The sequence below is a fragment of the Culex pipiens genome, chromosome 1 (genome assembly GCF_016801865.2).
Source record: "Culex pipiens pallens isolate TS chromosome 1, TS_CPP_V2, whole genome shotgun sequence".
In the NCBI taxonomy this organism is placed as follows: Eukaryota; Metazoa; Arthropoda; class Insecta; order Diptera; family Culicidae; genus Culex; species Culex pipiens.
In genome coordinates, this window is record NC_068937.1 from 122,762,467 (window position 1) to 122,777,036 (window position 14,570).

Consider the following 14,570-nt stretch of genomic DNA (forward strand, 5'->3'; position numbering starts at 1 on the left):
TACGCTTTAAATTCGAAAATTTAAGGGTGGTTGCTCAGGGACAACCCCCACTTGATATGTGTCGATTAGGGAGCATTCTTTTATTACATAACGCAGATGGGGGGGGGGAGGGGTTAGGTGGGGTGGGATATTAATTTTTAAAAATTTGTATGGAAATTTTGTTTTGTATGGAAATTTTGCGTAACGTAATAAAAGAACGCTCCCTTAGAACTGCAACCCAAATGGGAACACTAGCCCATGGTCTTGTTCGAACGGAATCAACCGCAACCGTGCACTATCGTCTAATTGATGGCTTCCGATGATGAGGGGGAGATATTGATTGAAAGCTGACGTAGCGTGGGTGGATCCATAACCAGCAGATGATAGACTGATTCGTGGTTTGCCAATGTTCAGTTAGTCGTTCAGCTGATGATAGATCGGATTACAATTTGAGTGCATCGGCCCACGTGAGAAATCGTGATCAACCAAGCGTCTCCTTTGAAATGTTTCAGGCCCATTTTTCCGATGGAGAAGCTTGGTTGTCCATGCATAACCGTTTGATCCTTTCTAAGACAAGCACTAATTACAAAGTGAAAATAATGCGATGAGCGGATTTTCTCGCTTTTTGTACTGGGTCGGAATCTTCCCGGAAGGTCGCTGGAAACCACAACGAGAAAAAAGAAGAGCTCCTTCTTCACGAGATCTTTAGGGAGGTAACAATTATTGGTGAAGCATTTTCCGCACCGGTTTGAGGAGGGGGCGGAAATTAAACGTAGTCTGTGTTTGTTTGTTTATTTTGCCGGGAATTTTCTCTAACAGCACCGAAACAGAAGATCTTTAAAAAAAGAGAGGAACGCGCCGTTTTTGATGACGCACACCGGGCTTCAATTAGTGGCGCGCGAATTTAATTTCATCAGAGTGACAGGGCAAAAAGATGGTATTAGGAAACATCGTTTTTGGCTAATGATTAGCACAGAGAAGTTTAAGATATTTTCTGGACAGGGACGGTGAACTGTCCGAAAGATAATTAAGTTGATGCAAAAGAAGACATTCTTACTGGGGGAAAAGCTATGTGATGAAGCGTTGTATTTTGTACACAGCAAAAATAGTAGTAATCCAGCTGCTTGTAAATGGCCTGGGTGTTAAATAAATTTTGCATTATTTTATGAAATTCTATGTAATATTACACCCTGAAATATGTAGCCCATCAGTATGGGAAACCTACTTGACCGAAATGTCAAGCTCATATATGCATTTATCCTTTCCATTTTTCATCGGTCTGATGGCCGAGCGGGCTAAGGCGCCAGTCCTTACTGTTGCTGCACGGTTTGAATCCCGTCGGTTGCAACTTTTTTTTTTACTAAAATTGTACATGCAGTGTGTAATATTAAGTGTCTCTTTTAACGAAGGTGATGTACATGCTTTTGCATGCAATTTTACCATCGGATTTGTTGCTGTGTACTTACCATTTCAGTAAAGTAAATCTTTCCCTGTTCCCTGCTACGAGGTTCAGTCAAACCATATCAGTCCGAGATCTATATTTATACGTCGTGGTAACTTGTTTCTGAAGTCCGTGTTAGGGAAGTCTTTTGTTGCCGTTTTATATCTTGAGAAAAATGAACAACCAGTCCGCCTGCAATGACCGAGCTTAAATCAACCGGTCATTACTTGTTTGAGTCTTTTGTCTCCTTCTATTCAAGTCAGGATAGAGCAAACTCGGAAAATAACTTTTTCACGGCAAATTGAAGCTAGGGAAGAAAAAATAAAGGAGCCATTGTGGGACAGGCGGGCGTAATCGTGGAGAAAAAAATCTAGCTGTTGACTCTGACTACTTGTTCAACATGAATTGAGTTATATTTAATGCGATGTTTTTTTTATTTTATTTGAAAAAAAAAAAAAACTACTAGTTCGAAAATTGTATAGGGATTGTAGTGGGTAATTGTTTCAATTTTCAACCCGACATTTCGGCAAAGGTTAAAACAACTCAATGTTCTACATCACCTTAACAACCCATTCACAAAAAACCAATCAACCCGGCCTACTCGCGTCAATAAAACTGCCAATTTCGGCGCTCATTTGCCATAATCCCACCATGCAGAGGGGGGGTGGTCCTTCCCACACCACAATTCGGGAAAATACCACGTGTCGACGCAGTCTGTGGAGGGTGCCGCCGTTACGAACGCCTCCCGCAACCCAATTACCGTCCGCTATACCGAACGCGTCAATTCACATTAAAATTCCTCTTGTGATTTTCACATATCGATGGTGTTGGGAGTTCTACAGCGGCAGACAGGAGATTGCGTCGGAATTTATTTGTGCCGAGAGCTTTTTCACTCCAATTGATCGGGCTGAAAAGAATGCAAATTACTGGCAGTATTGGCTGCAGGCGAAAATTGCAATTACGTCATTTATGGAAGCCCCCTTAAATGAATGGGGGAAAGGATTAATGCTGATCCGAGCTCGGATCAGAATGTCAAAATGGGATCGACTCCCGTCGAAGGTAACTTCAGGACCGATTCGCCTCTAAAGCCCTAATTGATTTTAAATTTTTGATGGCAAACGTCGATGGATGGAGATGGCGCATTGGGGATTTCGTAGTTCATCTGCAAGCGTTCGTCCGCCGGAATGGAATTTTTGATGGATGCCGGGTCCTTTTTTCCGGGCTGCGTTACGTCATCCAGTTTTCCAATCGATTTCCGGACTGAACCGGCAAAACCGCAAATGTTGTGAAAGCCCAGGCATTTCCTGCTGCAAAGTTGTTCGTTTGCTTGATGTATCGAATTGACCTCTCTGTGCGCTCTCAATTCCCCCTTCGCAACAACAATGACCAACTGTGGCACTTTGATGGAACTGGAAGCGGAAATTCCTCACAAAGTTTCATTTCCTGCGGCAGTTTGGAATATTTAGGTAAAGGTATTTGTTCGCTGGAGGTAGTTGGTGGAAAGAAAGTAGCAATTTTGTTCAACCACAGAGTTTTTTGAAACAGCGAAAAATTCTGTGTGAAGCTTTTTTTTTCATTGACAGATTTGACACAAAAATACTTACCATTTAATTAAGATATTTCAGCTTCACTTATTCATTTTACACTTGTACTTACCCTTTATAAAAAAAGATAATATTTGCGTATTCAAAGTTGAAGTCCGTTTTAGAAGAGTTCAATTATCAAAGGAAAGAAACGGCTTCTAAGTTTTGAAGTCCGTGTTAGGGGGATACATTTTTAGTATTAAGACGCCTAAGGAAATTTTAATAAACAAAATCAGCATAATTTTCCGCCAACTATCGTCAACCATGCCTGGAAAAGCGCTCGTGCCACATGGTTATCCCATTAGGTGGTGTTTGTGTATCACCCCGCAGAGCAGAAAAAAAGAAGGTAGTTGACACCGCTGTGCCTTGGGACGTCTGAGCTTTGCTGCGATATAATCCGCTTAAAGCGATGACAACTGCGACAACGATGGCGTACCGCGTCCACAGACTGTGACGTCACTTTTTCGGCATTAACCTTCAGTAGATTTTGACAATACCTTTTAATACAGTTGTGGGTTATTTTTCGTTCTTCATTTTCGATTCGATCCTGATTTTTGCTTCGTTTTCCTTTAAATTGTCTTAAAACTTGTCCTTCTTTCGCTAAAATCACTCTAAGATGGATGAATTTGAACAAACCGAACCACAGTGTTAAAAATTTGCCAACAATTTGTCAACCACACGAGGCATCCCAGTGGGATTAAAGTTCCAGTGCCAGAGGGCGCCATCTGATGCTACCATGCCGGTCCATAGGTCAAATGGTCAAGCACGAAAAATGGCACAAAAAACCATCCAGTGAGATGTGTGTTCTATTTTTTCATGGATTCGAGGCCATCGCCAGTGTCATCGTACCATCCGTATGGAAGGACGTCCTATAGCAAATATAGGAACCCTTTTTCAGCGTCCTAGTCGTCGTCATCGTCGAAAAGTAAACAGAGAGACGTAAAATTCTGCCACTGTTACAAAATTTGTGATATTTTTTCGCGGATTTGTACCGGCACTTTCATGGTATGACTACGATGACTCAATTATTGAACAATTTAGAATTTCAAAATAAATCATTTTTACAGTGCCCGTGACTTCGTCACATCTGCTGCCGTACTAGCTGAAACCACTAAGTAAGCCATAACTAAGCTCGTCAATCTTCAGTCCCTGCGACGCTTTATAGTGTAAAAGGCAGTGAAACAAAAAAATCTAAAGAAAACAATCCAACCCATTTATGACGCTGCCAGTTGTGTATCACTCTGGTTCGTGCTGTAAAAGCAATCAAGTTCTTGGTCCCGTCGTGCAGAGTACGACCACAAAAAAGAAATACCTCACAGCTTGTGACGGCTACTTTGAGGGAATCCTTACGAGACACCGTGAGCCGTATCGATCTAGATTCCAACCGCCGTCGTTGGTGCTTGCCACACATCACAGTCAGGTGAGAATCATTATGCGGTATTACCTAATGGCTCACTGTACCTAGTTGGTGTAAATTGGAGCTATTTTTGAAACAAAACCATCCAGCCTGGAGGCTGAAGGAAGCGCTGAAACTGACAGCATCATAGTCTCAATCGGGGTAGTTTGACAATTTGTAATCACACAGAGATGTTCGAAACTGCGCACAATTATGTGTGTTTTTACGTGAAGTTGATTTTGACAGATTTGACAGAAGATAACTTACCAAATGATTATACACCAACTTTCACTGCACTCTACCACTTCTCACTTGTACTTACCGATTCAGTTGAGCACTGCCCTAAAAAGATATCCAGAGGTACCTCAATGTTGACGTCCGTGTTAGAGAAGTGCTTAATGTTAACAAATAACCCTACCATCTACTACTGCTCAGTCAAGGTGACGGCCGCTTTTCATCCAATTCTAATTGCGAAATGAAGGGTGCACTTAAAAATACAATCATAAATTCCGCAACCGTAATGAAGTGCGCTGAATTGCATTTAGCGCTCCAGGGCGGAACTGCTTTGGAAAGGTATATTTTTCGCCGTTCCACCTGCTGGCCCGCATAAAGAACAAAACACTTAAGAGCTTCCTCGCGTCACCGTAGACCGCTACTTACGCAAAACAATCCAAATTTTTTTGGCTGTCAACTTTTAGACCGCTTTAAATGCACATTCATCAGAGTCCGGGGACTTTATTTTGTACAGCTGGACTCCCACCTCCACCGGTCGTTAGATTTTCCGTCCGGCGCTCATGACGCCTTGCAAGAAAATAACGAAGCACATAATCTTTCTTGATACCGGTTGCTCGAATGTCGCGTTTTGGGGGGAAAAGAAAAAATCATTTTAGTTCTCTGGAAAATTGCAAAACTTTTTGCGGCCACCTTTCGCCCCCCAAGTTGGCCAACTTCAGCTTTTGGCTTACTTCAAAGTTTTGCGGTTCTTTCCCGGAAGCTCAGGATTAATTTTCAGCTACCTGGAAGGCAGCTCGGTCGGATGATGAAATCTCATCATCTGATGCGCTTCTAATTGAATCAACAGAGTACCAACATGTACTCAAACATGGATTACGTTTGTAGCCGAAATTCGCAGCACTGCCAAATTGCCAAGTCAAACAGAGCACGGTGGTTTGTGGAGGGAGTCGGTATTATTTTGCTTGACGTATGAGCGATACGATGACGTACGGTTCGTAGGGAAGCGTGGTCAATGGTCAGAACTGATTGAAACAGCAAACAGTTCTGAATGGCGTTTGATGCTTAATTTCGTGAACTTGTTTGTTGACGAAATTGAACCAAATTGACAGGTGTGACAGTTTGACTGATAAACACTTACCATTAAATCATCCCCTACACTGCTTCTCGCTATTCACTTGTACTTACCTGTTCATTTCACTTTCACTGACCGAATAGTTACCAAATGATACCTCAACCTTGAAGTCCGTAATAGAGAAGCAATGCGTTGACCTTCCTCTCCTATCTCGTCCAAATTTCGACATCAAACCTGCAACATTGCGATGTGTCATCGTCATTATCATCGCCGTGCGGTCGTATTCTGCAGAGAAGTCATCTTCTTTTTACTATCAGCACAGGGTGGTGCTCTCAACAACAGATGTTCGCGGAGGCGGTTCGTCGTTGGAACCTCGTGTATGTTTTTGACTCGGTGGGTTTGGTGTAAAAGCTCAAGTGGGTGCGGAGAACACGGCGCTGTTTACTTGTTCCTTTTTTTCATTGTTGATTAAAGGAGCCGTGTCTGGGACGTTCCGAAAACAGGTACAGCAAGATGCTCTCTCACGAATTAGTCCGTGATTTTAACAATGTAGAGATGAACAAGCCCCGGGAATGGCTCCTTTTCCCGCTCTCCAGGGTTGCTTAATTTAGTAACCGCTGTTTGCCGAGTTGATTATGCAAACTGACGAGCTGTGCTCTGCTATAACGGTGACATAACACTGGGAGATGAAGTCTCGTTGTCGAGATAATTAATGTGTTCGGGTTGTTTGTATGATACCACGTTTTATATCTCTGGATCTAACCTAAAAGCAACTCCAGTTTTTGCTATCCATATAATGCATCTCATCAATTCAGCACGATAAGTTTTTTTTACGCTTCATTAAACTTTCGACGCCAAGCTGTCGCTTTCAACGTCGTTCTTCCTGTGCAAGTTTATATCCTTTCCGTGAAGCATTTTGCACTTTAGAGAGAAGCATTCATCGATGTTGGATGCGGGGTGGATTGTTAGTGGCGCATCGCCGGATAACAAATTGAACGTGTCGAAACCGGTGACGAAGCCGGGGCGAGTAAGACGATCGGAAGTCCTTGTCGAAGATCTAACGGATGTGCTTCAATACCGAAGGAAGAGGTGTTTTGTCATACACCAGATGATGCTAGGTGGACCGGAAACAGGATGCGAAATTGCTCCAGGAATTGATGGGACGGTGTGTTTTGGTATCAAATGCCTGGTAAAACTGAGTCCGTAGAATTCAGTTTATGGCCGGAAAAATAGAGTCAGTTACCAATTTGCTCTTTGACCTTTTCAAACATCAAAAAGGAAAATCAGCTTCTGTTTGTGACGTCTCTTAGATGCCTACCACAACTCAAGAGCTGCTATGAGGGTCTTCAGAATAGAAAATAAAGGTTAATAGATATTCGCTTTTCTTTGTAATGGATTCAGTTCGTAACGAAAAAGGTCACGATAGAGTTTGACATTTACCCTCACATTTCAATTCATTACCAAATGTGTCTGATATGATTTATTCGGGACGATACTCCACCGTACCCCAGCAAATTCAAATTTATCTGCCCGTAATTGGCACCGCGTCGCTCGTGCCCCATCAATTCGGAATGCAATTTGTTTTCCATATTAAATTTCGAAGCAGAGCTTATTAATTGAAACGTCACACGCGATCCCCGGGGTGGGCTCATATACCGGCCGCGTAGCAGTTCCACAAATAAACTCAATTTTCGCCAGAGATGGCAGCACGGGGGAGCATAGCGCCTGTTTGCATGCTGCATTCCGAGCACCGGAAGGCTCGTATCAACAGGCTTTTCCGGAGTTCAGGTCACGCCACGTTGTGCCAAACGAAAAAAAAACAGAGGATTAATTTGTTTGTGCGCTCGGTTCAATTAAGGTGAAAGGTTTAATTTTTGGCACCAATTTAGTGAGTGATGAGTCACATTATCATTGGATCTGTTGACCCTGTCGCAGCTTCCAATTTCGTTCCCATTTGGAACGTGACGATGATCTTGTTGTTGTACGGCAAAACGTTGCACTAGCCATTTGCTTGTGCTATTTTACTGCGGTTACGTGCTGTTGGTGCTACCATTGCAGTTGACCTGGTGCAACCTTCTAACAGCAGTGCACTTTTTCCTGTGGGATGTGAGAATTCCTGTTGAAGACATTTTTGTCATTCTGTCACGTTTTGCTGTGGCTCTTAGGGAATCAATGTTTGAGGTTATCTTTTAGGAAGCTTGACTTTATTTTTATTTCGCAAACTACTTAACTGTTTTCTTTTCTGATTTTTTTGTAATTGAAGCAGATCAACGTATATACGTTCGAGTGCAATTTCGATAAAAAACAAGCATAAAAAAACTTTTTCCCTTATCTCCATTTCACACCCGGTTCGCCGCAGACATGCACTTATCAGTTGAACCAGATAACTTTAGCCCAGAGAAAAAAAATCGAAGCTTTCGGTTCTCTTTTTTTTACCGCCCACGCGCTGTCAATTTGACGTTTTTTCCTCATTTAAATCCCCTCGACCTCTTATCAGTAAAGTTCAAGACGAAATTCGCCGACTTCAAGATTAACCCGTTTTAACATTCCAACTCCCAAGGCTCCAAAAAAGTTGGAACGGTAACTTCAACTCGTTGGTTCTCGGGCATAACTCAACCAATCAAGACGATTCTTTTTTTCAATGATTTGTTAGGATGTCTAGATGATCCTAGAACTTTGCAGAACTCAATTTGAACAAATCTGTAATTTTTGCGATCAAATACATCGTTCCATCTTTTTTTTTCGAGTGTAAAAAAAAAAACGCCGGAGATTCCGCGGAAGCAGACATTTTGAAAAAGGTGGAACGATTTTTTCGGCCGAAAAAAATACAGATTTGATCAAATCGAGTTCTGCAAAATTCTACGATCATCTAGGCATTCTTACAAATCACAGCACAGAAAAAAAAATGATGGTAATATTCATCAGGAAATGGTGACAGATTTTGTGGCAAAATAAATGATAAATTTTACCCCAGAAAATGATGAATTTTCATCAGTTTTTGATGAATATTCATCAGGTTCACATTTTTACACATTTTTTATGTAATATTACACAAATAAAGAGGTAATATTCAACCTACCAAATTTTCAACATTCCAAAATTCAACTTTTTTTTTCTGTGAGGATACAAGAATCGTCTTGATTAGTTGAGTTATGCCCGAGAACCAGCGAGTTGAAGTTACCGTTCCAACTTTTTTGGGAGGCTGGGGCGTCCGTGTAAGTTGTACTTTGAAATCTAATCCCCTTGATCATCATCATCGTCATCATCGATTGTTGGTTTTTCGTAGAAAGCCAAAATGAGTCCGATTTCACCATTAATTAACTGTCGTTGCCAGCACTTTTTCGGCTGCAAACAATTTTCCCAACTCTTGTGCAAGCGGGTGGATAACTTCTTAGAAGAAAACTCCCAAAATTATGCAACGCCACGCACCACCGCAGACGACAGATGGCGCTCACTTTCACAAGTCATTAACTTGATTTACGTGCGTTGGTTACAGACACCTTATGATTAAGGGACATGATTCTGATATCTTTATTATTCGAAGGAAAAGATTACGTTAACATCAATTCATACATTTTACTAGGTATAAAAGAACAAGAAAAATAAAATAAGATTAAATTTTGTACGATTTATTTCAAGTGGTATTGTCAGTGGGGGTGACATTGGGTCTGGGGGGTGAGATTGGGTCAAAGTGATTTTTTACGGATTTTACCATTTCTCAGGTTCTTCTCAATGAAACTGAATTCTGTTAAAAGGGTTGTGTAGGGGACATCTTAAGATGACTTCGCTGAAAAAATCTCGTTCCTAGAACAAATCCTGTTATTTTGGCAGCTGTCTAAAGTTGGGGTACGTTTTTGGCCAAAATGACCTCTCGAAAAGCATTTTTCTAATATTTTTGTTAGAATTGCTCAAAAACTACCCAAATGTTTGAAAATCTCCACTTCAAACATTGTAGCGTGTCAATACGATTCCCTCGAACAAAAAACACTGTTGGATGATTTGTTTTTACCATATCGTTGTATTTTAGCATAATTTTTGTTTCATTTGACCCAATGTCACCCCCTCTAAGGGGTGAGATTGGATCAATTTTCAAACTATTGGCATTTAAGGTAATGTTCATCAAAATCCACCATAATTTGAGAAAATGTTAGTAAACTATCTAAGAACAAATCTGCGTGGAAAGATTTTCGATGTTATTTAAATTGTTGTTGTTATTAAGATACTACGAGAGGTGTATCGTTTTTTAACCCATAGTCACCCCCACTGACGGTACACAAGTCAAAAAAGAAATCACGCCGTAAATTTCCACCTCCCATACAATATTGCCCAGGAAATGACTCGTCCAGCAGTGATATGCACACACTTGCAGCAAAAGAAAAAGCTGCTGTAAAACTTTTCACCCTCCCCGTTTTTCCGGTTTCCGGCACTTTCCGGTTGAGACTCACTGGTTGCGCCCGCTGCACTACATTTCCTGTCATGCGACTGCCACTTGGGTCGTAGCGGAGATGACAAAAACCAAGTCTACACGACCACAAGCTCATGACAAAGTGTAGTTGACACGGAGGCCCGGGAAAAGTTTTGCGGTGCACAACACCTCCACCTATGCTTTGATTTCGATGGTTCTGACAGTTGAGAATCGTACATATTGAAAAACTGGCAGCCCTGGCATAAGTGATAAGATGTGATGCTGTCACTTTCTAAATTCAAATAGCTTGATGTTATTAAAACAAAAACAAAAAAATGCGTTATAATTTTTTACTGTGCATCCCCCATAAAGTACAGTAATTGAAGTACATATAGAATTTACGGGCTAATTTCACGCTTTATGGGAGCTGTGCCGGATTGTACACTGCGAGATTTGGACGTGTCGAATTATGCAAATTTAGTTACTGCGCCACCGACCACCAAACCAGGCAGCAAAATTTGTCGCAGTCAAAGGTCATGGGTTTTGTTGTTGTTGCGAATTGTACGAGCAAACGATGTTCCGCGCGACTGGTGATGATGATGGCGATGATGACCTAGAAAGTTCGCGTGTGGAACACGTGCTGCGGAATAATCACCTGTAATTAAGCGACTTAGCGTGCCCCTCTTCACTAGTAGTAGTCACTATAAAGTGATGGGTTGTGGCAACGTGCTCAAGGGTTTGTCAATTGTAAAGATTTTTTTTGTTTGTTTTGGGTACAGTAACAAGACAAGACTACAAGACTTGAAGTACCTCGAAAACAATGAATAAAATGCTTTGAATTCTGTAAACAAAACCACCCTCCAACTAAAGCAAGTGCATCATCCTGTACGTGCACGACAAACCAGCGATGATGTCACCTCAGCAAGCACAACCGTTCTTCCGCAACAACTACTCATACTCAGTTATGGCATCATCCAATAATAACAAAAACAAACTACTTCTCGAACAACAACAAAAAACTACTACTAAGATAACTCTGTCAGTAGTGTTTGTACGAAGTAAAATGATACGAAACGGAAAAATGTATAAATATATCAAAAAGTTTTGCAATAAATTCTTAATTGTTCATAACCTTAGGCGAAAACTGGCAGAGTCTGTTTGTCTTTGTTTTGACTGATTGAATCGGAGTTATGGTAGTGAAACAACAAAAGCGACGAATTGTAAACAAAAACAGCGCAACTACGACTACAGCGACTGAGATACACGGTAGTAAACGTACAAGAGTTAAATGTCCGTATTAACAACAACAACAACGGTGTAGAGAGACAGAGGAGGATAATACAGTAACAACTTTTCAATAGGGCGAAACCCTCAGATGTAAACAAACTGAGTTTTTGTCAGAATCATATAAAGCGAACAAAACTGATCCTAAAACACCCTCCATCATCACAAAATTCCGAAAATACGTAGTTTTACAAGCAAAAAACAAAAGGGCTAATCAACAACATCAATCAAAACAAACCAAATTGAGTTTCCGCCCTTGTGTTTTCATCCAATCACGAGGGGCGAATGTAGTGTTTTCTGCAAGTTCCGATGTATATTTAGAAACACCAAATTTTCGTTATAATTTAGTGAATTTTAACCTGACAATCCTCAAAATGGATCAAAATGTATGTTTCTGATGTCTCTGACCACAATTCCACAACAAACACAGATTTGTATGATCCTAAATACATAACTTTTTAATTTCAATTATTGTAGTATCGGATCTGGTCTGGATTCACAATCTAGATATTAAGGTCCATAATTTACCGGTTCTTGGAACATCCGGGGATTCTGGGTCTAGCAGTTGCAGGACAAAAAGTTAGTGTAGGGAAGTTTTGGAAGAATGCCGTACAAAATCATCGCCTCCGTAACCATTGAAGCTATGCAAAGATAGAGAAGGCAGGATGGTGTCGCGGGGTGGCCTAGTTGTCAGGTGCCATGTCTCCCACTTCCGGCGGGGACACCCCAAGGAACGTCACTTCAATATAGACCACATCGTCAAACCAACTTGCTACTTACGGTGTATCCTGGCTCAACGATTCTTGCCCTGAATCGGACTCCTTCTGAAGGCTTTCCAGACCAATTTTTTTATCACTGTGGTTGCAAATATCACTGTATTATCACTGACTGTAACGTTTCACAATGATAAAATAGTTGTTTCACCACTTTTTTCTTTAAAAACCCGAAAAATGAACAAAAAACAAAAGGGCGAATCTGTTGTTTACTTTTGCTTTGCGGCGTAACCTGACGGGCTAAACCGTTGTTTTGGTTGAGTGGGTGGCGAATACGGTGGGGCGAAAATGGAGGCACGCTCTTCAAAAAGGCGTAATTTGTTTTTCTCAATTTTTAATAGCAAAAACACCTTAATTAATTTCAAATTGCTCTCTATGATGAAATTATTGCTATTTTCTATTACGTTTTGACAAAATTGATGGTTTTCATGCTTTTTTGTGGAAATAGGAATTGATCGGAATTGCAAAATTTTGAATGTTGATTTTCCCGAAATGGCAGGATCGTAGGTTTCGCCCTTTTGAAATGTTGTTACTGAATACGTGCCCACTCTGTGAAAGGATTGCCGCACTAAAGTGGGTGTTTTTTTATGTGCATCTGGTGATGGTGGTATGGAAGGTAGTTATTGTAGTAATCGCCGGGGATTCAGAACCAAGGGGTAAGTCGATTGGAAACCTAAAAGGACTGCAATGTAATTCATTAATCAAAATGGTAGGCGATAACATTTTTTTTAAACTTGGTAACAACACAGCTGGATTCGTGTTTTAAAAAAACATTTTCTTAAAGATCTTAATACAGGCATCCCTCATATTCGGAACAGTTAACAGATCGGCCAATGTTCAAAAATTTATAGAAAATCGATAATTGAACTTAATGATTCGCTTTTACCTTCATTCGAAAGCTTTTCTTGCGATCTTTCAAATGCTGTATCGAACAGCTGCTAATTTTAACTTTTAAATGATGTTTTTGAATAAAAACTTTGATCCTTGAAATCCACAAATTTGGAACAGTTTTTTCTTACGGATGTAAACAAACTTTGGTTCTCTCCATGAGTACAGAGTTTTTACAAAATAATAACTTCACGCACTGAAACCAACGAAACTCAAGCTTAGTAATGTTTTATGAATGGTCTAATAACATTTTTTGTAAAAATATCAGTTAAATTCAGGTGTTCCACAATTGTGGGAGGCACAATAACATCCCACAATTATGGAACAGGCAATTTGGAGGCAATGTTTTGCTGCTCTGAATGAAATAGTCTTGAGATGCAGTTTTTTGTTTTAAAAGTTCTACTTTTACTAGTGAAATAGCAAGAGAATGTACAAATATATGTCATAAATATGTGGGATGACTGTAGCGTTAAAAAATTAAGAAAACCTAGATGTTTGGGTATCAAAAGATCGAAAATGTTATGCCCTTTCCGATGGCACATAGGTTGATTTGGGAATCTAGGACCGATTCGGATGCCGGCGGATTTTTCGACGACGTAATTCCGGGTTGGTACGAAATTCCAACGAAAAATCCATTCTATCGATACAAAAACCTCCAAAACGGTTTTATATCCACTCCAAAATGTTTATCTGGCAACTATATTTGGTAATATATTAACATTAAGATAAATTAAAAGTTTGCAAAATTAAGTTTAGATAAGTTTTATATAGAATTTCCAGAGTTATATAAACTTTTATACTAAGTAGTTAGTAATCTTTATATTCAATCCAAATTATTTTTGAATCAGTCAAAGATGCCTATTTGGAGTTAGGACACTGGATTTATGGTGATTCTGATTTGTCAACAGATAACTGTATTTATGTTAATTTTTCGAAAAGTGTACACACTTTTTTTGCACCTTTTTTTTATAGTATTTGTTGTATAACTTTTTATAGAAATCATCTTTTGATGAGCTAATTGTAGCAAAATGTTCGGCATGAGTTTCTGAACAAAACGTAGTAGGGTAGGGTACTCATCAATGAGACACTTTTGGTTTTCAACTTTCAACGATTTTTGTATTTGTATCATGAGCATATTTTAATGAACTGTCTCATTGTAGACGCACTTGACAGGAACAATGAGACAGGTGGGGAACAATGAGACACTATACGAAAATCAATACTTTTCTAGTAAAACATCATGTTTTTGTATTGTTCCATTGCAGGTGACTTGCCTTGAACATTTTAAAGCAATTTTGCCAACATTTAACTTTAATAAAGAAAAGTTATACTAAAAAGTTTTGAAATTTTGTAAAATCCATTTATTTATACCAAAAAACTTTATATTTTTGGTTAAATGAAGTTAAAACTCAATAAATATGCCAAAAATCACTTCCAATTCACGTTTTAAAAGATTTCAATTGATTTTCAAAAGTTTAATGTAGAAAAATCCAAGTGTCTCATTGTTACCCATGG

General features: G+C 39.9%; 1 protein-coding gene across 5 annotated transcripts in view; it reads left to right on the forward strand.

The window, feature by feature from the left end:
- The window catches only part of LOC120424660 (oxysterol-binding protein-related protein 8), a 62,322-nt gene that overhangs the window by 27,203 nt on the left and 20,549 nt on the right, over positions 1 to 14,570 (forward strand). Inside the window, exon 1 of one of the 5 annotated variants that reach the window (XM_052706317.1) lies at positions 12,754 to 12,823. The exons of the other annotated variants lie outside the window; for them this stretch is intronic. Coding sequence (XP_052562277.1) covers positions 12,769 to 12,823 — 55 coding nt within the window. The 5' untranslated portion in view covers positions 12,754 to 12,768. Of the gene's footprint in view, positions 1 to 12,753; positions 12,824 to 14,570 lie in introns of those variants that run through there. 5 annotated transcript variants of the gene reach the window in all.